Here is a 27,529-nt window from a genome sequence, read left to right on the forward strand (position 1 = left end):
AATAAGAAGAGTTCAAGAGAGAGATGCAACTCCAAATGCAGACGCTTATACAATAATTCAAACCTCCAAACAATTGATTTTCGTGTTTTGCATAAATTTTAGGATTTATAAAATTATGTATTGATAACATTATTACTATTATTACTATTTTATTTATTTAGTTCGGACTTATTAGATTAGTTTGATTTATACTGAACAATTTGTAATGTATTTTTGAAATATAAATATCTATTTTGCTTTAAATTTTTTATTAAAATGAAAATACTAACCGTTCGAACAATCATCAAACGTTTGAATATATATAAATCGGACACAACCGTTATAACATCACACGTTGGAGTTCAAACGGTCATCAAACGTTGCGAATCGTTCGAACATGCAACTTACTCTTTTCGTTCATTACATGGTCGAACCTTTTATTCAATTCTAAAAATTAATATAATTACGTTTGATCATCAATTTGTTTGTTTGAACGTTTCTTCTTGTCTATTTGATCGAACGGACTGGTATATATCAATCGACCACACATGAAGTACACGTTCGAATAGACATATTGTTCGAACGGTTTTTGTGGGTGTTCGAACGAATTTTTGGGACGAAATTCAATGGTCCCAAAATAAATTCCCATTCGAACATGATCGAACGGTCCAGATCGATTTCGTTTTAAAAGATATTTTTTTGGATGAAATTGATATTTTTGTCCCAAAATACCTTTTGGGACACTGAAATTTGGACGATCTTGAGACGTTTTTTTTTAAGTATCAAAATAATTCACAAAAGTAACTAATAATTGTTGTATAAATATTGTTAAAATGCAACGTCTCTTATTTCTAAGTTTTAATTTATGCATTAATTCTCATTAGTCTTTAATTTATCACATATATATTAATTTATGAGCTGTCGACCATATATGGATGCCAACCAACCAGCAGGATTACGATGAAAACATGTGATTTGACCGAATAATTAATAATGGACGAAGCAGTAGAGATTCCTAGAGTAAGATCAGGAAGTAATTCCTGCTTAGCCCATGGCTTTTTATTCTACTTCCAACTTTAAATCCAAAGCTTAAAGACAATTAGTGGCGATTTAATTACTGTCTGCTCTTAGCTAGTGCTCTATATACATGCAATCATTCTGGCTACAGACGCAAGAAAGCTTTTCAAAGCAAATCGTGAAAGATACCGAAAATCCAATTATGTGGACAAGACCCTTCTACTTGGCAAAGCTCAAGATCATGGCTGCCAACTCGATCGGCTATATTGTTAATACGTACAGCTCAAGCCATCTCAGAATGGATTCCATTCCAATTGTGCTATTTACAAAAGCTTCAAATTAATTAATTAAGAGTAATCATTCATATTGCATGTTATAAATACTACCCGCTGCTGCATGCAGACTGCGGAGTTTGACTGTAAATAATGCATGCAAAGTGATGAACAAACATGGCATATTTGTCTTTGCTACGAACTGTACAAGAATAGACAGATCAGATTTCATGGAAGATATAAAACATATTTGTATTCTTTATAGCAAACAATAAAACATGATGCATGCTTTCACAATTGCAATATTACATACATGCATGATTGGGTGTTCGATCGTAGCTATATATGGCTGAACTAGGGATCAATTTGTAAGTTTTTAATCGTATGAGACCACCAAAGACTTTTTTTGCCTTTTACTAGTCAAAACCGTTCAAACCAAGAACATAAACCCCTTTAGAAGCCATCACCACGACCCTCAACCAAACATTTACGTAAATTCTACATTTATTTTGCAAGCCAACCGCCCTTAAAGCCCTTCGACATAAGATTCCGAATAATATATAGTTAATTTATCAAATTAATTATATACAATAGCATGCAACCCCTTAACTCAAAATTGATATATATATATATATTAAATGATATTTGTAGTTATAGAATCCGCAAGCCACGCACTCCTTTTAAAAAAAATTGAGTAAATATGTGACTCACATGAAAAAATTAATTTTTTATTAAAAAACCTTACTTTTTTCTAAAATAAATGTGCGGCACTTGCACAACTATGACTATATCTAGCATTACCCAACCATATATTATATGGTTCCTGCATGCCTTGCAGTAATCTCATCACTATATAATAATAAAATCCCCAAACGGCTATATAATAATAAAATCCCCACACGGGCACTTTTTAATTCGGTATGTCATTGCAAGTCATTACACTTCATTCATATATATACATATATATAGAGTAAACAAGCCTTGAACGACAAGCTATTAGAGCAAAAGCATTGGATTCTCAATACCAGAACAAAAAGCTTTTATGTTTCTACTGTGAGATTCATATAGATTGGATAACACAAAATGTGCCATATGCTTGGCCTTATAGGGCAGTAGGTCACGCCATATTCTCCTAGTTAATTAAAGGCTTATATATAATATATGCGTGTGGGAGCCACAGCTTTTATCTTCGGTCTATTCTAACGCATGTAAATTATATATATATATATATATATATATATTCAATACTATATCTATCCAACACTACAAAATTCCTCAATATATATATATATATATATATATATATATATCTCGATCCTCACATTTCTAGATCACTAGTACAAGACATATTAAATCGGCAGCCTCAAGCCGCAACTAGTGGTTCAGGTGATTAGGGCATAATTGGTGGACCTGCATATAATATCATGTCTGGCTGGAGTTTTTTAATACACAAATGTATTAATTTTCTAATTTGCACGTACTGGCTTCTTACAACCAGAAGCAGATATGTACTGTGTATCTAAATAGAAGGGTAAGATGGAGGTGAAAGAATTCCTTATAGCATTTCTCGTTTGGGAATACCATATCAGCCGTGGACCCATGGTAGTAGAATCTTTCTACACCTCCTAAGTGGGCAGGTACTCATTTGATCAAGGCCAATAACTGGAAGCTGAGGTGAAAAGGTAGACCGCTGGGGTAGTAAAGATAAGAAATTCAGTTGATATTTAAGAATATCTATGCATTCCTTGTTTTTCTTATTCATTTATTTAAGAGCGTGGAGTTTGGGTACGTTGCAGCTTGGTGCCATGGTTTACCCCAAATGCTCTACTGCAAATGGTTTTTCAGCAGAACATGGACTTCAAGGATGCTAATCAGAAAGTTGTTGAGGGCAGAGTGGTTGAAAGTCAGACTGTTTTCCAGTGGAGGGCTCCTCCTCTTCATGTCTTTAAAGTCAATTGGGATGCATCAGTTGATAAAATTAACTGCAGAGTTGGGGTAGGGGTCATTGTACGTGATTGGACTGGAAACGTTATAGCCTCACTTCGATCTCAACGTCATCTTTTCCCTGATGCATACCTAGCTGAGGCTTATGCTGCACTTAAAGCTGTTATTCTTGGTAAACAGTTGGGTTTGCAAAGATTTATACTAGAGGGTGACGCTCAAAAGGTGGTGAATGATATTAAAGAGGCAGCAGATCTTTGGACTCCTGCTGGTTTGATGGTTTCTGATATTAGATTGTTGCTGCAACACTTCCAGTATTGGTCTGTCTCTTTTATTCCTAGGAAGTGTAATGGGCTAGCACATTGTCTTGCAAAGGATGCTTTAAAACTCTCTGAGGAGAGCATAGTTTTGGAGGGTGTTCCTCCTTGTATCCGTTCTATGGTGCAAACAGCATGAATAAATTGATGTTATTAAAAAAAAAAAACAGCGAGTAAAGAATTAAGAACGTGATCAAATATAGCTAGCTAGCTACTATATACGAGTATTTTCCTTATTTTCGTCTATATATATATATATATATATATATATATACTAAATGAGAAGTATTTCCATTTCCTTTTCTATCTCATGGTACATGATGTTAATTCCAAGAAGAGTGCGTAACTGTAAAAGCTGATTAAATATGTTTATGAAATTAAAGACTTCATAAGGATGCCATTATTTTGGAAGTACAAAATTCTGCTCCGAGTGTAACATGATTTGCTCTGCCCCCAACCCCCTTCAATTTTCCTTAATTAAGCATGTCATCTCCCCTCTTGATCCCCCCCTGGCCCAGCACAGATTATAGATCATCTGTAAGGATAATTCTAAATAGGCGCGCGCCCATCTCTTTCTTAATTAGTTTATCACATATAGGAAATTTATGCCTGCATTAACTGTCATCATATGAGGAGAAAGGACCGAGCATGGCACAAAACATGGCCACAAAACCATTTTGAAACCTTCTTTTTCTTTAATCAAACATGCATTTAAGTAAATTAAGTGTACAGAATAACCCATGGCATAAAATAAACCGCTTTGAAACCTGTGTTACTCATGTAAGTGTACAGATTCTTTTTCTTCTTCTGTACTCTTTTTTTTTTTCCCCAACCAACTTTAATGTATTGGTGTATATATATATAACTTTGCTATGACTGACACTCATGCTTTCTTTTCACTTCCTTGGGACTTGAGTTCTGGTTGTTTTGTATTGTGCAAGTGGCAAAAATTGATTCATTCTAACAGTTCTGTGGAATGGAACTTCTAGTTCTAGTGACTGCTGCTAGCTGTTGTTGTTGAGCCTTGATCTGAATCTGATCAATTACTCCTATTGTTTCAATATATGAGGATCAACTTTATTGGTATCTTAGTAGGAATGTAATTCATCTTCTAGAATTGAGGAGGCTGCATCTATTCTGGATGGTATATGAAGGCATTCGGTGCAATTTCTTTTTGCTGTTGCTGTCCCAAAATCCAACATGGCCTAATTTGCTCCACCGTGCGGGTATTGATCAGCAGTTATTTTTACATATAGCTAGCTAGCATAACGTTGCACATATTCGATTCTTATTTTTTAAGTCCCTAGAGGCATGGAGATTTCATGAGACAAGGGGCACTAATTAACATCGTTTCTCTTTTCACCAGATTGTACGTAAAGCGGATGATAGAGGTTTTTAGTATCGTAGGTGCATGAAAATACACAAATCAAAGCAAAAGAAGAGTCGTATTGGGACCTTCTCAGCATAAAGCAAAGGGCTTCCCTCTATGTCAGTTCGAAACCAGCTAAGCCTCTCTCTCTCTCTCTCTCTCTCTCTCTCTCTCTCTCTCTCTCTGTTAGAGAAAGTGCAACAGAATCCCATCCTACCCTATAAAGAAAACCAACCATCCCTAACCCCTTGAAGTAAAAAGCCATTCAACCCCAGAGCCCTCAGAAGAATTCTCGCCTCACTTCTCAACATAAAGCAAAGGCCTTCTTCTCTGATCCTTGTCTTCTCTCCTCCACCTCTTTTATAGACCCATATAAACCACAGTCACCATGCAATGATGATATTATGATAGCCTTGTTCTGTTTTTTCCTCGATCAGTGTCCTCTCAAGTATATATTTATAAGTGCGCATCTTCTCCTCGAGAAATAAAATATAGAGATCAAGGACAAATATTATGGGTGGTTCAAGTAGAAGTAGTAGTAGTAGGAGTAGTAGTCGCGGTTCCTTGCATTTGAAGGTCTTGTTTGGAGCACTTGCATTGGTGGGGGTTATTTTTCTTTTCACGGCTAGTAGCCAGCAGGGTGGAAGAACAGAGATTAATGCGCCAACACTAACGTCTGACTCCGGAGGAAATTCCAAGCTGCATGCATATGTTATGGGCAGAGGAAATTTCGTTGACCATCCTCCAGAGTTGGATCTAAACTACATGAGCAAAAGAAGAGTTCCTAACGGACCAGATCCTATACATAACAGGTATGTTTTACCCAATACAAACATCGAGTATATATATATATGTCTCTTGTATAAATATGGGTTTGTATCCTATTTCTCTCTGTGCCAATATATTGTATTTATAATTAGGTGTTCTTTTCTGAGGTTAGCAAGTAGTTTGTCTTTTTTATTTTTTGTTTTTTGTTTTTTTTTTAGAATGTATTTATGGTAAACATATGCCAAGATTATTATGAACATTTCCTTACCTTATTTTTGCAAAGAAAGAATCAGATAAGGCATAAACACGTTTTATTACATGGCTAAATAGATATGATATTGAGAACTTTCAATCTTCTTTTATTACATGGCTAAATAGATGTGATACTGAGAACTTTCATCCCTATCAATATCATGTATTGATTTCTTACAAAGCTAAGCAGTCATAATAACTTGCAAAGCTTAATTTGTCGAATAGTCCCAGCTTTCATCATCTACTGCAAATCTACAAAATTAATTAAGCATATCTTGTTAAATTAATATTCTCTCAGTTCCATAATATAAATGGTTCATCTTTTCTTTTTTTTTTTAAAAAAAAAAAAGAAAAAAAAGAAATTAGCAGTCCCAAATTCATATATATAGATAGGTCCAGTACTGATCATGTGAATATATTGGTCAAAGAATCATTTTTCAATTGCATGTGTTTCAAAAATATTGTCCTTGATCATTACATTTTTTTTTTTTTATATTTTGTGATATACTTTAAGCTTTTGAACTTAAAAGTAGAGGCGTGATAGTGGAATTTCAATAGACAAGATGAAAGTACAAATTAAGAATGCATTTACAACATAATATATATCCTTAAATTTGTTCTTTTTTGAAAGTGGCCATGAATTTTTAGGAACAGAAGGAGTCTTTAAAGTGCGGCCTGCAATTATTCCTTCAATTGGATCTTTTCCCTTCTCATGTTTAATATGGATTTTTCCACTTAACTAAGAGGATTTTCATCCTTTAACTGTTACATTGAGGTGCTGTTTTAATTAAGATCTCAAGGTAAATTATCATAATATGCATGTTACAGTATATTAACCCCCCACTTAACCGTACAAAGAAAAAGGGAAAAAAGTCTGTCTACTGATCACTTTATTCCATACCCTAATCATGGTCATTCAATGCTAATTAAAATTTCACTTGATTCTCTACTTATGAGCTTTAGCCTTAAAGCTTTTCACGGTTCCTTTCTTATCACTTTCTTGTTGCCTTTATCCTTACTCGTAAGCTCTGGTGCTACTGTTTCTTCAAAGTTTGTCGTGATTAAACATAGCAACTGTTACCTTGCTGCTAGCAATTTTGCTTTCTAAAATGAATTCAAAAGTAACTGATCAAAGGCATGCATTGTAGTAATTCCTTCGCCTAGCTATAACTTTGAATACTTTTTCAGCATTTGAATTAAAATAGGTTGTTTGAAGCAAGGAACATGAAACTTTTCATATTACCAAGGATTGAGATATATATATACTCTCTGATTATTTGCTGCATTTCGGTTCATATTACTAAGGAACGTTTTTACACGCTGAAGTGGTTTAATGTGATTTATTAGATTGTAAAGTTCAATTTATTATAAAGTATATTTGACAGCTTATTGCATTAATTAAGTCACATTCACTACAAGAAAAATGGGCTTTTGTGATCATTTAATTGTGGCGAAAAGATTATTTGTGATCAAAACAGACTCATTTTAGTTGTAAATACTCATTTTACTGGAATTAACTAGTCACAAATAAACAATTTTTTTATAGTGATTAGTGTATAAATTTCGTTATGTAAGATTTGTGTATAGAGCAAACACTTTTCTTCGCCCTAACTAGCTAGATAGCCAAATTCGGAAGGGGAAAAAGATAAATGTTTGTAGAATCTTTTGACAGTATGAGCCATATATATATATATATGCACCTCAAATATATGTTCTCTTTCTCTCTCCACATTTGACCATTTAATTAGGACAAATAATTAGAGAGTATTGTTAAACTAGCTTGTAGTTAATTTCACTAAAATTTTCTGTAACTGGCCTGCATATATATCAGCCATGCACCTAGCTAGTCAAATTAAAATTCAAAAATTATATATGGTCTACTAATATTGTAATTCTGCTTGTTTTCATTTCTCAAGGAGAACTGGAAACTCTGGACGACCCCCTGGTCGAGCATAGCCGTCGATCGATTACAGTTCAACAAGCTTCAGAAACTTAAGTACTTGCAAATCAAAGACCATGTCACAAGCATGTTTTGTACTTGTTACAAAAGGGACTGTAGAAATTACTCGAGAATCCAAGCATGCATGCAGTCTTATTTTATTAGACATGTTTGTTATGGAAAGGTGCATGTTGGGGGAGTAAACAAACGGAAGCTTGTCGCACACAAAATACTTGGGCTAGCTAGCTCAGAAAATCCAAGGAAGATTAATGAGCCTTTGCAGAAACTTCCCTTTACTTTTTTAAATCTTCTTTAATTGTTCATTTTTCGCGACAGAGACGGCAGTTTTAACATCGATCGATATAATTTGCATGTAAAAGACCAAATACGCAATACATGACATGCAGAGAGAGAGAGAGAGAGAGAGAGAGAGAGAGAGAGAGGATTAAAAAAAAAAAAAGGCTAAAAAGCTGGAAGATGAAGCACGAAAGAAATAAAAGATGTAGCAGCCACATGCATGCATGGGAGGGTACATGTACCAATCTCTATCTATCAAAGTCATCTCTGGCTTTAGCTTGTTCAGAGTTTAAAACATATATTTTTATTCCCAATATCATTTTACTTTAAAGAAGTGGCATGAGTTCCAAAACTAAAGTGAATCCCATGCTCCTATTAAAGGTGCTTGCACCTGTAAAAAAAAGTTGCTCTTATCTGCGTTGGTGTAGGTCTTTTTCTCTGGATATATTCTTTTGGTGAAGGTCATGCTGAACTGTTTGGGTCTTTGGTCCATTCAAACTTGTTTTAACTGCGCACTTGAGATTCTTCTAGCTAGTCTCGTGGCAAAATTAACAAAAATGAGAAAATTAAACTAAATAAAATAAAAGGAAAAAAATATAATAATTAAGTAACAACCACATGATATATACAATCACTCTGTCCAAAGTGGAGCTTGAAAGGAACTAGCTAGCTAGTCATACTACTTGCTGGTTAGCTTTTACCTTTCTTGTTCTGTTTTCATTGGTTTGAGAAGTAGGGGTTTAAAGTAAATGAGATTCAAATTAGTGTTGCATTTATTTACCAAAAAGGGAAAAGGGAAAAAGAGATTCAAACTGGTCCTTTACGTGCAAGCTGTGAGCTAGAGAGACGGCCAATATGCACGGGATTGTTGGATTGTGGATCGATTTGGTGAGAATTGATCTGTTATATAAGGTGTTTGTCTCACGGGTTGGTGTTGGTGAGAGGGTTCAAAGTGATTCAATTATTGCACACATTTGGTTTTTATTTACGGACCTATAAGTAGTGGTCGGCAAGAGGCACAACTATTGGATTAAACTGAACAGTAGTCGTATCTCTTGACACTCCTCAACCGAACAGTACATGGGGAGGATGCACATGTACTAGGGTGTACATGACTGATTTGTGTGGTTACTTCTGTGCATCTACATCTCCTACTTGAACACACAACAATGACAAATACAGTTAAGCAACTTTACCCTGGTACCAATATTAAATTCTCCAAAACTTAACTCTCATATGCAATTTCTGCATATCAGCGTCAAATCATGACTAGGCCTTATGTGCACACGCTTTTGTCATTATCTTATCTGACTGTACTATTTACCATATATTCTCTCACTGATTATATATTAGGGGTGACTTCATTTCACAATATCTTTAGTTAATGTCATTAATTACCCGTGACTAAACATCCTCGTCAGTAGTCAAAATTGACGACTTAAGTCAAATACACAAAACATGTATTAACATGCACTGAACTTTCATTAAGTAATTCCTCTAAGTCCATTCTCGAGATTTTCCTTAATTACCTTATTATTGATTTCACAAATGACTAACCTTTTATTTAGGTAATGATCTCTCAAAACTTCATTTATCTAGTCTCATGAATTTCTTGAGTTATATGTGCTAACCATGTGGTTATTCTACTTTAGATATATTTCAAACTCATTCTAGCCACATATTCTCTAAATTTTTCCAAAACAATCATTTGGTCATTGGATTTACTATCATTTTAGTCAAGGAAACAAAATTAACTTTGACTTCATCTTTTTCCACTATATTTAAAATGTTACTTATAAAAAAAAAATTATTTAAAATATGTTGATAATACACAACAATGTGTTTTTCTCTAAAACTATGTGCTCCACTTTTTATTAATGAGATAACAGACTGGTTATCACAAAATACATTGACTCGTTCATTAGATGTATTCAAACTTAAACTTTAAATAAAGTTTTTTATTCAAACCACATTACTGTCTGTAGTGCTACAAGCAATATACATGACTTTCATTGTTGACTTAGCAACACATCCTTATTTCTTATTTAACAAATAAACTGTTCTACCACCAAATAGAAATATATATACACTTGTAAATTTTCTATCATTTACATCACTCTTAAAATCAGCATCACTATAGCCAATCAATTCTTTTTTTTTTTTCTATACAGGGGTGGGGGATTCGAAGCTGGTATTCCCATTTGGAGACCAGACATTATGCCATCTAATCAAATAACCTTGGCTATAGTTAATAAATTCTGAATCATTTGTTCCAAAGCACAACTTCATATTTTTCGTACCTTGTAAATATCTTAATATACGTTTTATCGCTTGCCAATGTTCCTTGCCCAAATTAGATTGATATTTACTTACCAAACCTGCTGCATGACAAATATCAAATATTGTACTTGTCATTGCATATATGAGACTCCCAGAGCTTGAGAATAGGGAATTTTGAGCATTCTGTTGTTTCTTCCTCATCTTTTGGATGCATACTCTTATTCAAAGTATTTTCTTTGCAAACAAGTGTACTTAAGGATTTACAATTTTTCAGACAAAATATTTCAAGTACTTTGTCTAGATATTTTTCTTGATCTAAATATAAAGTTTTTTAATTTCTATCTCTTGAAATTCTTATACCAAGAGCATAGGTGGCTTCACTCATATATTTCGTTATAAGTTTAGATCTCAATAATTCTTTTGTTTTATTTATCATATCTAAACAGTTATTTTCTGACAATATATCATCAACTTATAATGATAATATTGTTATTTTATTATCACATTTTCATATGTATACACAGTGATCTAGTGGACTATTTCATATCCAATTTCCAAACAACTTGCTGAAACTTCAAGTACTATTGTCTTGAAGATTGCTTAAATTCATATAATGATTTCTTTAATTTTTAGACTTTTTCTTAATATCCTTCAATTTGGAATCGTTCAAGTTGAATTATAAAAATATATTTATTTAATTCACCATTAAGAAAGCCATTTTAACATCTAAATGATGCAATTCAGAATTCATTTATGCAACTATAGATATGATTATCCTCATAGATATAAATTTTGTTACGGGAAAATAAATATCTACGAAGTCTTCACCTGGTTGTTGACTGAATCCTTTGGCCACTAATCTTATTTTATATATTTCCAAACTTCCATCAACATTAAATTTCTTTATGAGAACTCACTTACAACCAATAGCTTTTTGCCATTTGGAAGTTAAGTTAACTCACACACATTATTTTTATTAATCAATTCTAATTCATCTTTCATGGTTTCAAGTCATTTTCTAAATCTATATTATTCATTGCCTAGGAAAAATTGTCATGATCATTTTCTAAACTCTCAATATTAGTATTAAAAACATCATGATCTTGAAATATTAATATTGATGGTCGCCTGGTTCTTTTGTTCCCACTGTCTACAACATCAATTATTAAAGATTGATTTTGATCAGACTTTTTTTACTTCCATTACTCGGTATCTAAGTAACGTCACTATATTCATTGTCTAATTTTGTAGAGATTTGTTGATTTTTAAAATTATTCAATCAATCTATATGATCAACTAAAGTAATTAGATCTATATTTTCGAGAAAAACGGCATCTCTACTTTCTATCAATCCTCCATCAGACTAATAAGATCGGTAGTCACTCTCGTTTTCTACATACCCAATAAATATTCATTCTCAGGTTTTACTTTTCAATTTATCTCAAGGTGGCCTTGGTTAAGCACTTGTGCTCACAACCCCACACTTTGAGTTTGCTTAAGTCTGATTTTTGGTCCGTCCATATTTTATAAGGTATATAGGGTTTCTTTGGTTTCAACTCTATTTAATATGTATGCTGCAGTCGACAATACTTCCTCCAAAAATATGTTGGTACGTCAGCATGTCATCATTGATCTTGTCTTATCTAATAGAGTTCTATTACATCTTTCTACAATGTTATTTTGTTGAGGTTTGTATAGCATAGTATAAATATGTTTTATGCCTTTTAATTTGCATAAATTATTCAAAATTTCAAATTCACATCTCTTATCATTATTCAAACTTTTAATGGATTTACCCAACTAGACAACAACACTGCTTGTTTCTCTTCCAGTTTCACAAACAATTCCTTATTTCTAGAAATATGTACAAAGTAAATCCACCAAGAATCTGATGTTGGTTCCACTAGCATTACTTTTGGAACTATCATCATAATTTCCTTACTCCCTTATGTTTTTCCCTTATTATGACACTGATTTGTAATATTCATTCTTTCCACATCTAAAACAATTTTTAAATGATTTGTTTTGCCTCTTTTTCAACCATTTATGGAAAACGTGTCTTGAGTCATCATAAGATTAGATGATTCATTCTCTCTCTTCCTCATTTTCATCTTTTCTTCATCAAGTACCAAAAATACTAAGAATGAAGTCATGGTTATGTGTTCCGAAAATAAAGAAAGACTATTAAATATCGTTGTAACTTGAATTTTATCAGTAAGAGGATGATCAACATCAAATAATTCTTTTGCAATTAATTCCATTTGAAATACATAATTACTCACACTTTCGTTATCTTGCATGCAAGTCCTATCATACTCATCCAATAATAATTGTATATAAGTATAAGATCTTAATACATACTTGCCTTCAACTGCATCCATAATTTCCTTAGTAATTTTATAGTTTTTGAAAAGATGAATGAATTCATCATTCTTGCAATGTAAAATCAAAGATATTTTCCAAACATTGTATTATTCCCATTTGTCTTTGCTACTTATGTCGCTTCAACTTCTACTTTAGTCATTTTTCCTATTTTCAAATGGCTTTGATGTTGTTAATGTGCATAAGGTCTTTTTATGAGTTATAAAGAAGTTATATGCCTTTTCTAGACTCAGAAATTTCTTCCATTTAATTTTTCAGTTTCCAATAGATCAATACTTTCTTCGGTGCCATAAATAACAAAACCTTAATATCAATAACAAAATATAGGAAAAATAATAGATGTGTACTATTACAATATTGTAAGGTAGTATTCAAACTATAAAAAATAAATAATTACAACTTAACTAATAAAATTAATAATAGTAACCCTTACACTTTATCCAAGGTGGTTGCCAAGAAATTTTCCTATCATACTTCAAATAAGGAAAATATTAGAAATGGTGCCTCAACTGAATATTGTCGGGAACTTCCCTTAAACTTTCTACTCTTTCAAGATATTTCCGGTAATTATTGCAAGTAACGTGTGTTATATTAAAATCCAGCACAGAACCAAGGACGCAATGGTTTTTGAACGGACTAAATTAGGCTTGAAACAACTTAGAATGGTCAAAAACACCAAAACCTGTAGAAAACTGAGTTGAGTGGTTCAAATTGGAGTCAAACAGAGTAAACTGATTTCTGGCACAACCAACGGCTTGTGCTTGACACAACCCAAGTGTCAAAAACACAAGCAACTCGGTCAGTGGCTTAGTATGCGACTCGCTTCTTGGCTTGGCTTGTGGGTTGAAAGTCTAGGTCAGATACTGGTCATATGGATATCTGCAAGTTAGAAGCTGGTCCTTTTCCTTTTGGGCTTGGGCTTGGGTCAAGTCCTTTATAATCTCGCGAGCCTCAACGAAGTGGGTTGGAATAAAGATTCATTTGTGGGCCATTTGGTGTCACTTGGGTCCAAAAGGAATGCCGTCGTTTTACTTCTTACACAACCTCTAATGTCTACAGAATGACGTTGTCTTCAACCTTGTATGAAACGACGTAGGTTGAAGACGATGTCGTATGGAACTGAAGTAGGAATGACCGACGAAGGCAAAAACGACGTTGTCATTTTTATCAAGATTCCTTTCAACCAACTAAATGACAATGTTGTTTAGTACAACACTTGAAATACTTGATGCAGACACATATTAATTACTTTGTAAAAGAAATACCAATATCCAAACAAGTTTATGATATATATGATGGACTCATCCATGCATTTGCGAGAACTTGAATCACATAGTCATATTTGTAGTCATTGGACAAAGTAAGAAATAATCAAACTTATGTCCTCTTCCTATATGATATTCTAATAATCTAGCTCCATGACGAAAGATTAGAAGGCCAATCCAAAAAGTGTGCGCCCATAGGTATGCACATAGTAACAACGAAACCCAAAAGCAAAAAAAAAAAAATTCTCTATATACCCATCGTTTATATACAAAACCTAGCACTTGTAATCAAACTTTAAACATAGAAACACAAATGTCCCTATACAAACTGACATTCACATAGAAGAAAATTTCATTTGATGCACTAAATATGGGGTTATATGTTTATTTCAGTTATAGAATTTCATTTAATGGATATCCCTTAGAGAAGAAAATTCATTCTTTTTGGAAAAAAATAAAGGAAGTTCAGAAGAGTAATCTATTTAGAAAACACAAATCTAATATCACAAGGAAAAATATTATAGCTAACAAATGCTTGAACAATTATATGGCATGCAAGTTGTGCTCCTAAACTCGATTGCTAATTGCTAAAGCAAGCATTCATACCATATTAATCTATAAAGCATTCAAAATTTGTAACGGCAACTCTTAAAACTCTTGATGCAAACATATATTAATCACTTTACAAAACAAATACCAGAATCCAAACAAGGTTATGATATATATATATATATAATGGACTTAGACTCATCCATGCATCTGCGAGAACTTGAATCACATAGTCATATTTGTAGTCATCGAATAGAGTAAGAAATAATCAAACCTACGTTATTTTTCTATACGACATTTAATAGTCTGGCTCCATGATGAAATACTTGAAGGTCAATCCAAAAAGTGTGTGCCCATAGGCATGCACATAGTCACAACTAAACCCAAAAATACAAAAATCCCTATACACCCATCATTTACATACAAAACTCAGCACTTATAATCAAACTTTAAACCCAGAAACATAAAAGTTCCTATACAAACTGACATTCACATTCAAAATTCAGAAAAAGTTGCGAGAGAGAGAGAGAGAGAGAGAGAGAGAGAGAGAGAGGAACATACCGATAGTAGTGAGAAAATGCTAGGGCTTCTATGATATTAACGGACGAAGACCTGTCACTGGTGGTGATGGATTGATAAGGATGCTAGTTGATAGAATTTCAGGGACTTGAGGGAGAAAAATACGACAAAGTGGAGAGAGAGAGAGAGAGAGAGAGACAGACAGAGATAGAGACAGAGAGAGAGAGAGAAGTAAAGTGTCGGGCTGGGAAAATAAATTGCAATCAAGAATTCAAAACAACGTCGTTTCCATAAACAAAATTACGTCGTTTTGTAACTGAAACAATTTTTTTTTAAATAAACCTAGTTACGGATACCCAGGTATTTACTAGGTGTTTGAAATTGGATCTGGGAGAATAACCTCCTGGTTTCACCTAGATTTTCAGGTTTCGGACTGGATAAAAAAAAAAAAATCTGGTCCGTATGCACACCATTACATAATAGTAATTCTAAAATAACATTGGAAAAGATCTAAGAGAAAGTTATAACTTGTGTAAAAGCTTTGTCAAAGAGAAGATTAAATCCCTCTCTGTCTCTGAGGTTTTGCACATACTTCTCATGGTACCTATGAATAGGTCTAACACCTCATTATCGTTGTCCAATAGTACTTTCCAACACTAGTCTGGGATAATTCCAATTTAAAATGGAGGATGAATGTCTAGCTGCAGGTAACTCGAGTTTGGCCATTTATAAGGCTGGGCTCTAATTGGATCTATTTTCAACACATCCCTGTAGATCCATGAGGATGACCATACAAAATAGTGTGCACCCTCCCCATGGTGACGGTTTCCCATGGGGGTGTTTGTTGAGGGTGTATTGTCGTTCACTACTTATAAGTCTATAAATAAAGATAAAATGTGCAACAATTGAATCAGTTTAAACCCTTTGTCCAACACCAATCCGTGACACAAACACCCTAACAAAATTCTCACCAAATCGATCCACAATCGAATAATGGTATCAGGAGCATTGCCGGTTATAAAAAGGGTTGTTTTCTCGCATAGGCAAGTGTTTGACTTGGCAAGCAATGAAGAAATTTATTCAAACCAAAAACAAAAATTTTCAAATCATTGTGGAAGGGTTTGAATACACTAGTAACTTGAAAAATCTTGTTACCTAGTACTATGAAGAAATTTATTGAAAGATTTTCACTCAGAGTTGAAATAAGCAATGTCTGAAATAGAGGTGAACAAAAAATTTCTAGAAAATTTTCTAGCTAGTCACCGTAGTATTTCACCACCATCGGGGTTCGAGAGTGTCGGGGCGACGGGAATACATCATCAGCTCCATCATTATTGTCCAAAACGTGGGAAGAGGGAGAGAACTTGAGATCTTAATTGTAGATTCCAGGGGCTAGAGGTTAAAGACAACATTGTTCGTTGAAACAATGTTGTTTCTACCAACGGTGACAAGAATTCAATTATTCTTGTTGCTGTTACAAATTTTGAATGCTTAATAGATTAATATGGTATGAATGCTTACTTTGACAATTAGCAATTTGAGTTTAGAAGGACAACTTATATGTCATATAATTGTTGGAGCAATTATTAGCTATGATGTTTTTCCTCGTTATATTAGATTTGTGTTTTGTAAATAGATTACTTTTTTTTACTTTCTTTATTTTTTTCCAAAAAGAATGAATTTTCTTCTCTAAGACATATCCATTAAATGAAATTCTATAACTGAAATAAACGCATAACCCAATATTTAGTGCATCAAAAAGATTTATTGAAATGGAAACTAAACCTAGTAAGTCATAAGTTCTAATAGAAAATATATATTTGCAAGCTTTTTTATTAATTGATCGAGCTAACTTATTGCATATTTTATAGATCTAGAACTAATATATTTCAATTATTTCATGACATTTTTATTGGTTTTAGATGAAAAAATAGTTAAGAGGCTTAAATCCAAGTTGAGATTTAAATTGATTTATAGCATAGTTTATACTTAATTTTATACATTGTGATTTAATTAGACAATATTTCTTCACATGCACAACACATCTTTGATATTTTATTCTTCTATTTTATTTTATTTTTTTTCTAATTTCTATTCTTTTATTTATAGGCCAAGATGCACGCTTAAAGAAAAAAAGAAAAAGTTAGAAGAAAAATGTACAAGAAGAAAATGTATACATAGAAGGGAGTAGCCAAACTTGACGTTCTTTGGAGTTTATTTAAAAAAAAAATGCATTTTTGGTTTTCACAAAACTCACACATGCCGCACGGAAAAATAGAAAAGAAAAAGTAAGGATTTTTTCGGTTTTGAACAAAGAGAAATCTAAGGACACAGGAGGGATTTTTTTTTCTTTCACTTTGGTTGGAAGACGTAAAAAGGCATGGGATTTTTGAATTCTTTTTGTTTTCGTTAGGAGATAGATGCAATACGGATGAAGTTATTATTTCTTTTTCTTTTTCATTTGGAGGCAAGACGCACGTAGAGTAGCTCTGCACATTGAAGAACCTCAAGGGGTCTAACCTCAAGGGGTCTAACGTCTGTCAATGCCTACCACCTCTATCTCCATCCATTTGACTTTCTCTTTCCACTCTTTACTATTTATTTAATTTTAGTTTAAATTTTATGATATATTTTTGAGATATTTGACTTAAACATTTGGGTATTTTATTCGTTGTATATTTACTTGATGTTACTTATTTTCTTGCTTTTTTAAGCTTCCATTAAATAGAAATTACAATTGTTATGATTGATTTTGAAAATTTATGATTTAAATACAATAACGAACCCTAGAATTTTGATTTTGGATTTTTTCAATTTTCAGCTCGTATTGCATTAATTATTTTCTAATCTAGCTTAGTTCTTACTTTAGTTATTAATCTTTTAATTCCATTGCATATTAGGTTAATTAAGACTTAATTAATTTCGGTTTTATTAATTAAGTTTTTTATTAATTGAGATTGTTTAACTTATTCGGTTTCTTGATTGTTAATTTCAATTTGTTAGTCTCTTACATTTCATTTCAATACTAAAAAAAAACTAAAAATATGAATCTAGTACACGACTAATGCCCTTTTCATTCCCGTTGCACTCTTCCATTCATTACACATACCACTTTTATTTTTTCTTCGTGAATATTTTCATCATTTTAAACGAATTTGATTTTAAGCAACTTTCCCTGAGGAGACAATCTAGAAATTTATTCCTAATTATTACGCAACATCCTTCTATACTTTAGGATACCCTTTGTACTGCTCATTTTTTAGTGAGTCAAATTTTTGGCACCGTCAAACACTAAACTAAGAACTAAGTTAGATTAGAAAATAATTAATGCAATACGAGTTGAAAATTGAAAATCCCAAAAATCAAAATTCTAGGGTTCATCCTTGTATTTAAATCATAAATTCTCAAAATCAATCCATAACAATTGTAATGCCTATTTAATGGAAGTTTAAAGAAGAAAGAAAAATAACTAACATCAAGTAAATAAACAACAAATAAAATGTCCAAAGTTCTAAGCCAAATATCTCAAAAATACATCATAAACTTTAAATTAAAATTAAATAAATAGTAGAGAGTGAGAAGAGCAAGCCAAATAGTTGAAGATGGAAGTTGCAGGCAGTGGAGGACGGCTAGGCAGCGGCAGATGTTGGACCCCTCGAGGTTCTTCAATGCACGGCGCTGATATATGTGTCTCTAGAAGCCAAAAAAAAAAAACTCACTTTAGCGTCTCTAAATGAAAGTGAAAAGCCTCCTAGCATAAAAAAAACTAGGGGTGCTACCTACCCTATACGGGGCGAAGTAGCCCCCACCCCGCCCCCGCATGGGCAGGGGGCCATATTACTAATCAGCCCCCAGAGTGCGTCCCCCGCCCCGGATGACGGGGTGCGGGTGGATGGGGTCCTTCGTCCGCACTCCCGCACCGCTACTGGGCCAAAAGCCCAGAAGCGATTTCTGAGCCAAAAAATCGCTGTAATGGGCCTAAAATGGCCCAAAAACAGCTTCTGGGCCATTTTAGGCCCATAAAAATAGAATTTTGTGTTTAAAAAAAAAAAGAGTTAAAAAAAAATTTCATGAATGAAAATAATATATGCATAAACAATTTTATATAATTAAAACTAATGAAGTACTACTATAGAGTATAGACTACAAGTCTACTACCTAATAAACTAATAAATAATAATAATAACTAAGCTATTACAAAAATAAAATGGAAAGTCTAAACAATTACAAAATTACAAATAAAAAAGTGTCCAAATGACATTGTATGAACATTACAAATAAAATATATAATACATACATCTGATAGACTGATTCAAAATTCAAAAATCTAAGAAATTAATAATCTAAAAAAAGATGCGAGCGGTTTGGATCTTTAACTGTGACATTTGGGGCGGCCGGATGGGTAGTCTTTGACTCTTTTGAGGCTTGAGCACATGTTCATATAGTAGTGGAGGTAGACATTGTCTGAGTCGTCTCATGTGTTGCTATAACAATCAATACTAAAATTAATACTGCTGAAATTGAAATGAATATAAATAAATCAAAACAATAAAATAAAAACAATAATTATCAGATGGTCCAGATCCAAACTGATCACCACCCTCTTTGTCGGTCTCTTTAAAATCTAACACATCCGGAACATAAATATCATTTCCCATCGTCCAACTCTGTGTGCATATCAATGCCTCCACAGTTGTAGGAGACAATGAACTATGGAAATGATCTAATATGCGCCCTCCGGTACTAAAGGCAGACTCCGAGGCAACGGTGCTAATAGGGATGACCAATATACAACGGGCAATCTCAGAAAGGATGAGATATTTCTTTGATGCTACCTTCCACCATCCTAAAATGTCAAAATTATCATCTTCTTGAATAAGATCTGTTGACAAATAATTGTCTAACTCTGAAACCACCTCCGTAGATTGATGGACTAGTGTGGGATTATGTGCGAGGGTCTTCGTCCATGCCAATCTATGCTTCTTTGTTGCCCCGGTGTCTGGAGGAGGTGTTGGGATATGTGTAGGTGTAGTAGATGTAGTACCACCCTTAATTGCATTAAACTCATCATAAAATCTATGAAGGGTATCGTGGGTCATCTCACCAATAAGATCAGTCCATGCCTGATCATACGCAAGTCCCAAACCATATAACATGCCTAAAATTTTTAGACGGGGATAAAAAATAGTAGCCACATATAACAAAATATTGAGTCTAGTCAAATCTCCCCAATACTTATCAAATTTGAACCTCATGGTCAATGCCATCCCCCTCATCCTTAGATTGGAACCCCTACACATGTCGTCTAATTCTTCTTTCACCCTACATATTTGTTGACAAAATTCATAGCATGTAGGGTGCAAAGAAGCAGATAACTTCAACGTGACATCATAAAACAGCCCGAGAAAATCAACAAATGTAGCAACTACCTCCCAATCATCATCATTAGGCAATCCTAAACCCCCGTGCTCATCAAAGTATTTGACATATTGAATGTCTTCATCACCCAATAATTGAAAGGCTTTTTTATATTCTTGGGCCGCCTCCAACATCAAGAAGGTTGAGTTCCATCTGATGGGAACATCAGTACAAAGACCCATCTTTGATGTTATGCCTACACTCTTCGCAGCAATCTTGAATTTCTCCAATCTAGAAGGAGAAGACCTCACAAATTTCACAACCAATCTAACTCGTGCAACCGAGTTATCAACATCTTTTAACTCCCCAGTCACAATTAGATTCAAGATATGTGCAGAACATCTAACATGCAAATATTCACCACCCAAGAATGTCTTATTTGCCTCTTTAAGATAAGTTTTTAGATATCCCAAGGCAACATCATTAGACGAGGCATTGTCAACTGAAACTGTCAAAACCCGTGTCAACCCCCACTCCTTTATTGAGGCCTCTAAGGCCTTCCCAATTGTCTCACTCTTGTGATCAGTTATTTGACAAAACTTGATAATCTTTTTATGAAGAATCCAGTCAGAATCGATGAAATGGACAGTCAAAGACATATAATTAAAATTTTGGATAGAAATCCAAGTATCGGTAGTGAGGCAAACTACCAAACCCGCCAATTGGCCACTCAAAACATCTTTATCTTTCCAGTACATCTTTTTAATATCTTTTGCCACAGTGTGGCGAGAAAGAAGCATAAATCTAGGTTCCAATTCTTGGACAAATTCTTGGAACCCTCTCCCATCCACAAACTGAAAAGGTAGCTCGTGTATGACAACCATACGAGCTAACTTCGTTTTACACTCATCAACATTATACTTTGTGAACCCCTTCAATATTGAACCCCTACTACTCTCATCCGCCATTTTTTTCAGTCCAATTTCTAGTCTTGATGGACCCTTCTCCACTAAGTATCTTAATATTGGACTCTTCTTACATTGTTCCTCTAAATGGACTTTTAACTGGGATGTACCATGTTTCCTATAGTGACATACATATATTTTCCCACAATAATTACATTTAGCTTGTGGGTTATTGGGGTCACCACCCTCTAGTTTGGTAAAATGAGATCAAACTACGAAAACAGGTTTCTTAGTTTGTGTGGGTTTAGGGGCGGGGCAAGGTGTATTCCCACTCCCAGGGGTTGGAGTAGGGTTAGGTTCTGGGGCAGGGGTACTGGTAGGGGTGGGAGAGCTATCAGTGAAATCTCTTTGAGAAGACATTCATGATTCCACAACACAATAAAAAATAAAAAAATCAATCAACATATGACATAATTTCAAACATTCACTTACCAATCACATTATTATTTCCATTAACATTGGACCTTTAAATAGTAAAATAATTATATAAAACATAACTTCAAACCCCTAAATTGAAAAACATAATTTGAGGGGGTTTCAATTGAAACACCTAAATTGAGTGAGGGGTTTCAATTGAAACCCCAAAATTGGGGTTTCGGATTGAAACCCCCTCAATTTTAGGGGTTCAATCCGAAACACTAAAATTGAGGGCGTTTCAATTGAAACCCCTAAATTGAATTAGGGGTTTCAATTGAAACCCTAAAATTGAAACCCCTAACTCAATTTTGGGTTTCGGATTGAACCCCTAAATCAATTTAGGGGTTCAATCCGAAACCCTAAAATTGAGGGGGTTTCAATTGAAACTCCTAAATGAAATTAGTGTTTCTGATTGAAACCCCCACATCCGAAACCCTAATTTCAGTTAGGGGTTTCAATTGAAATCCCTAACTCAATTTAGGGTCAATTTAGAGTTCCAATCCGAAACCCATTCTTGAAATTTAGGGATTTCAATCAAATTTTAGGGTTTCGGATTGAACCCCTAAATTGATTTAGGGTTCCAATCTACAAACAAACAAGTACAAAGAAACACACGAATCAAACACAAGCACAAAATTCTCCACAGCACACAAATTCACAATTTTTCCATCCTCCATCTCCGATTCAACCCAACCTTCCTCCAATCTCCAATCCAAAAAAAAAAAGAATGGGTTTCGAATTTCTTACCTTTGAGTGGCGGCGAAATCCCAGTGAGAGACGGAGACCCAGAAGTGGCAGCGGTGGTGCTGCTCGTGCGAGATGGAGATTCGAATGAAAGAGAGAGGCTGGCACTGTGAGTGTGAGACTGACTCAGAGAGAGTGAGTGTGACTGTGTGAGAGATCGCGCGAGAGACTCAGAGAGAGTGAGAGAGGAGAGTTCGAGAAATGAGGGAAACAGACGCGGGGAAGGGGGACGGGGGGGAACCTTAACTAAATGTGAAACGGCGCCGTTTAACTTTTAGTTGAGGGGCGGCTTACCACTTACCAGTCCTAAGTGAAACGGCACCGTTTTGTCATAGACAAAACGGCGCCGTTTCACTCTACTTATTTGTTTTTTTTATATATATATATAATTTTAATTATATTATATATATATATATATAACTAAAGCAGGGCGGGGCTTTGCCCCATCCGCCCCCGCCTCCGCATCTTCCCTAGGGTGCCGACGGGGCCCCCCGCACCCCGCTTAAGCGGGCCGGAGCCCCCGCCCCGCATGGGCGGGGCGCGGGGCCCCGCTGCCCGCCCCTAAAAAAAACAGCCTAAAAGCACACTTGGAAAATATATTTGCAAGCTTTTTTATTAACACCTCAAACACACTGTAGATTTGAGAGTTTGTCACATCAACTAACACAAAAATGTATTTTTATTGTTTTTCATAATAATAATAAATATCATAGTAAGTGATGTGTATGCACAACAACTTATAAACAGCAAAACTTGTTACAATAAGAAACCAAACTGATATGATTAAAAAAACACAATATTTCATCTCCAAAAGGTATATATTTGTTTACTAGCATTAATAAAAACAAGCAATAAGCTTTATTCGAAGATTCGAATCAGAAAAACCTAAAACAATGTTCATGTAAATATATGCATACTAGTTTAGATATTTAAATTCATTACCTTAAAGAAGTTTTTTTTAGACAAATTATAGAAGATCCAAACACTGTAGATACTTTTACTCCTTAATTGGTATTCTTAGTGATTGAGAAATGTGTTGATAGAATCATATTATAACCGTAAGTGATCAGCAAAATTAATTGTAAGTTATAGGTGTGTCAAACGTATTATACTGAGTAACATATCCATGCCTAAAATATAGAGAGGGAAAAGGAGCAAAACAAGTATTTCACCTAATTGATTAAGGATAATAAAATTCAAAAAAAGAATATAATTACTAAAAGATATTGATTTCTAGTGTTTATTAGCTTATTTGGGTTGTTTTTTCTTTTTTTTTTTCTTTTTTTGCTAAGTAATAAATAGGACACACAAAAAGAATATATCAAAAACTTTTATTTAGGGTCATAGACCTCATCTCATATTATAATGCGGACATGGATTTCCACTTTATGTTTCCTCTTCATATACATTTATCTCATTGAATTTTTTTTATCACAACGAGAGTATCTCCTTCTATTTAAACTTATTTTTTTCATTTGCATTATTAGTCTATTTCCTAGAATAATAGTGATTATAACTATACAAACCATTGTACTGTTGATTTTATTTGATTTAATTTGATTTCTATCATTCTCTTTTGTTCTTAATTTGATTTTTATTATATTTATCTCTTTATATTTTTATTTTTAAAACATATGGAAGATAGTATTGATGGTTCGACTCATATATTGTTAGATGTAGAGGAAAACACTAGTCTTTTAGTGCCTTTATCCATGAATACCACAAACCTCACACCATCCCTCCCTTTAAAGGCAAAAAGAACCAAAAGGACTAGTAACCAATCTCTATAGTATGGGATCATTTTACAAAAGTTGAACCTATTGATCCTAATGAACCTAAAGTCCAATGCAATTATTGATCAAGGCTATATATATGTTATTGTAAAATGACACTTCATCAATGTCATACCACCTTCGATGTTCTTGTTAAGCCTCTCCCATTAAAAAGAAAAATCTTGGAAATGGTAAATCACTATCATAATCAGGAGTTCTGATTGATAGTAAAGAATCTAGTCCTCAAGGATTAAGAAAATATGGTCCTGAAAGAATAATGGTGATAATTGCCAATTATTTTTTCCACTGTGAATTGTCATTTAGGGTTATGGAGCATCTGACATTTGTTGAACTCCTAAGTACTTTAAAATCTAGATACACCTTGCCATCTCGAACTACCTTGCAAAAAGATTGTATAAGTTTATACAATGAAGAGAAACAAAAGTTGAAGACTTTGTTGTGTTGTCAAAGAATTTGTTTAACCACCGATATATGGACATTAGTGCAAAACAAGAATTATATGTGTGATACATGTCATTTCATTGATTGAAGTTGGGTCTTGAATAAGAAAATCATTATGTTTTGTCATATTCCTAATCATAAGGGTGAGACCATTGTTTGAATATTAGAGTCCAGCACAATGGATTTGAAGATTGACCACTTATTTACATTCATTGTTCATAATGCATCATCTAATGATGTTGCTATTAATCATGTGATCATTAGAGGAAGAGCATAAGAGATAAGGAATTCAGAATTTTGGGAGGCGAGTTTCTACACATACAATATGATGCACATATTTAAACCTCATTGTATGTAATGATTTAAAATATATACATGATACAGTAAATAATATTATAAATGAATAAGATATATAAAGTTTTCACCAACAAAGCTTGATACATTTAAAAAATGTGCAAAAAAGTCGAACATTGAGTGTGAGAACTACTGTGTTTAGATGTTCCTATTAGATGAAACTCAACATACATAATGTTGAGTGTTGCTAAAAAGTATGAAAAAGCTTTTGTACTTATGAATATTGAGGAGCACCACTTTTAATACCTACGTTTGAGGATTGACAGAGGGTTCGAATATTTATTAAATTTCTAAAAGTTTTTTATAATACCATCTTGAAAATCTCCGGTTCATTGTACGAGACCTCAAATATATTATTCAGCAACTTTGTACAATTGAGCACACTTTGAACAAAATGTGTTAGAGTGATGATGATGTGTTAATGAGCATGACTTCTAATATGAAACTTAAGTTTAATAAATGTTGGGGAAGCATGGATAGGATTAACATGATTTTTATATAGCTTTTGTAATTGACCCTCGATATAAGATTAAGTCCATGGCATATTAGTTGAAAAGGTGTATGCGGAGATAGAATTGAGACCAAAGTGAGATTGCTCTTAAATCGTTTGATTGAGCAATACGACAAGTTTTGTGTGCTAAGTAGTGGAAGATCATATGTGGCCCAAAGGAGTTCCTCAAGTATTATTCGTGAAAAATTTGATATAGCTCTAAAGCAATATTTTGAGGAGCAAAACAATTCGGTTTTTAGCTCAAAGGTGGATATGTATTTGTTAGATGGGATTGAACAAAAAAACACACGAGTTTGAGATTCTAACTTAGTGGAAGAAGAACTCGTTTGATATCTCATCCTTGCGGAAATTGCTCATAATGTGTTAGCCATCCTTATTTCAATTGTTGCATTGAGTCTGCATTCAACAAAGTGGACATATATTGGACCCATATCAAAGCTCATTAGCTCTGGAGACTGTACAAGCATTAATCTGTACTCAAAATTGATTGGGTCATAAATCAATTAATATTTAGGAGGCTGAAGAGCGTGTAGAAGGCATTGGCATTGAATGTAAATATCTTTATATGTTAATTTTAATTTTTTATTACTAATCTATCCATTTAACTTAATATATTCATTTTTTTTTTCTTCTTAAGATAACCCTTCTCCTTCAATTTCAGCAGCTTAAGTAGAAAAATTGATGCTGGTGGTTCATCCCATATATGACATACAACTTGTTCTCAGAAATTTATTAATTTCTTAAATTTCAATTCTGAATAGTTATTTGTTGATATTTTCAGAGCTTATCTATCTATCTTTTGCAGTAGATCCTATCCAAATGCTAAAGCTTTGTAGTGTTCCTCACTTGGTGAGTAAGTTTTCCTTTTCTTGATAAAACTTATCAATATTTTATACTTTAGTTATAATTTACTTCTCTGAATCTACTTTGTTTTTTTTTTTTTTTTTGGTAGATTTTCTTGATGTGGCTAGACTTTGTGCTACTTACATCACCATGGCTATCTTTCTTTAGTTTTTTTGTTTTATCATTGGTTGACATATGGAGTCTTGGTGCTATTCTTTTCAAGCTTCTGAATGGCTATCCTCCTTTTTGTGATAGGACTAATGTTCAAGTACAGCTACGATCTAGTTTTGGTCCTTCAAATGTCCTAGCTGCAATCACCATTAAAACTATTACAGGGTTCTAATTTTAATTTCTTCCTTCTCTGATCTACAAGATCCTTTGGGTGATAAGTTGTTGCTTCCATTTGACATGATCAAACGCTTTTGCAAGAACCAAAGCAAGAAGAACTTCTAACTTGCATTGTGATTGATGATCAGTTCTCAGTGAGCCTTGTGAAGCTTCCTGTGAGAGTACTTATTGTAAAATTGAAGTGAAAGAGTTTATTGTAAAATTGATGTTTTGCATTGTGATGTAAACAATGTAATATATATGTAGTATGCAGTGTATTGTGTTTGTGTTGATGTCTATTATTATTTATTTTGTTTTATAAAAATTTAAATGGGCAATAAAAAATTTTAAAAATGCATATAAAAAATCATGAACATAAAGGCCTATTAAAAAGTCTTAAAAATTTAAAAAAAAAAATCCGGGTATTAAACTCGGATACTCAAATTTAAATGCGATCCAAATCTGGATATCCGTCCTCTTTTCAAAACTCGGATATAGATCCGGATATTGCCAGGTTTATGGATGTGTATCCAGATCTACAGCACTATAGTTACATTCCATAACGAGTGCTTTGGACAACAGTTGGCAAGTGTTCTTTTCTCCCTTTTTGGTGACAAAACAAGTTTTTTT

At 33.6% G+C, this 27,529-nt stretch overlaps 1 protein-coding gene across 1 annotated transcript; it reads left to right on the top strand.

The window, feature by feature from the left end:
- Positions 1 to 5,101: 5,101 nt before the first annotated feature.
- On the top strand, positions 5,102 to 8,260 carry LOC108985001. The gene is made up of 2 exons (XM_018957124.2): positions 5,102 to 5,707; positions 7,832 to 8,260. The coding sequence occupies exons 1-2, from the start codon at positions 5,409 to 5,411 to the stop codon at positions 7,869 to 7,871; spliced, it is 339 nt and encodes a 112-aa protein (XP_018812669.1). The 5' UTR covers positions 5,102 to 5,408; the 3' UTR covers positions 7,872 to 8,260.
- Positions 8,261 to 27,529: the final 19,269 nt, after the last annotated feature.

Source organism: Juglans regia, chromosome 13, assembly GCF_001411555.2.
Source record: "Juglans regia cultivar Chandler chromosome 13, Walnut 2.0, whole genome shotgun sequence".
Taxonomy (NCBI): domain Eukaryota; kingdom Viridiplantae; phylum Streptophyta; class Magnoliopsida; order Fagales; family Juglandaceae; genus Juglans; species Juglans regia.

Coding starts and splice junctions, on each gene's coding strand:
- LOC108985001 (XM_018957124.2), top strand. CDS start 5,409: ATGGGTGGTTCAAGTAGAAGTAGTAGTAGTAGGAGTAGTAGTCGCGGT. Junction 5,708..7,831: donor CCAGATCCTATACATAACAG/GTATGTTTTACC, acceptor TCATTTCTCAAG/GAGAACTGGAAACTCTGGAC.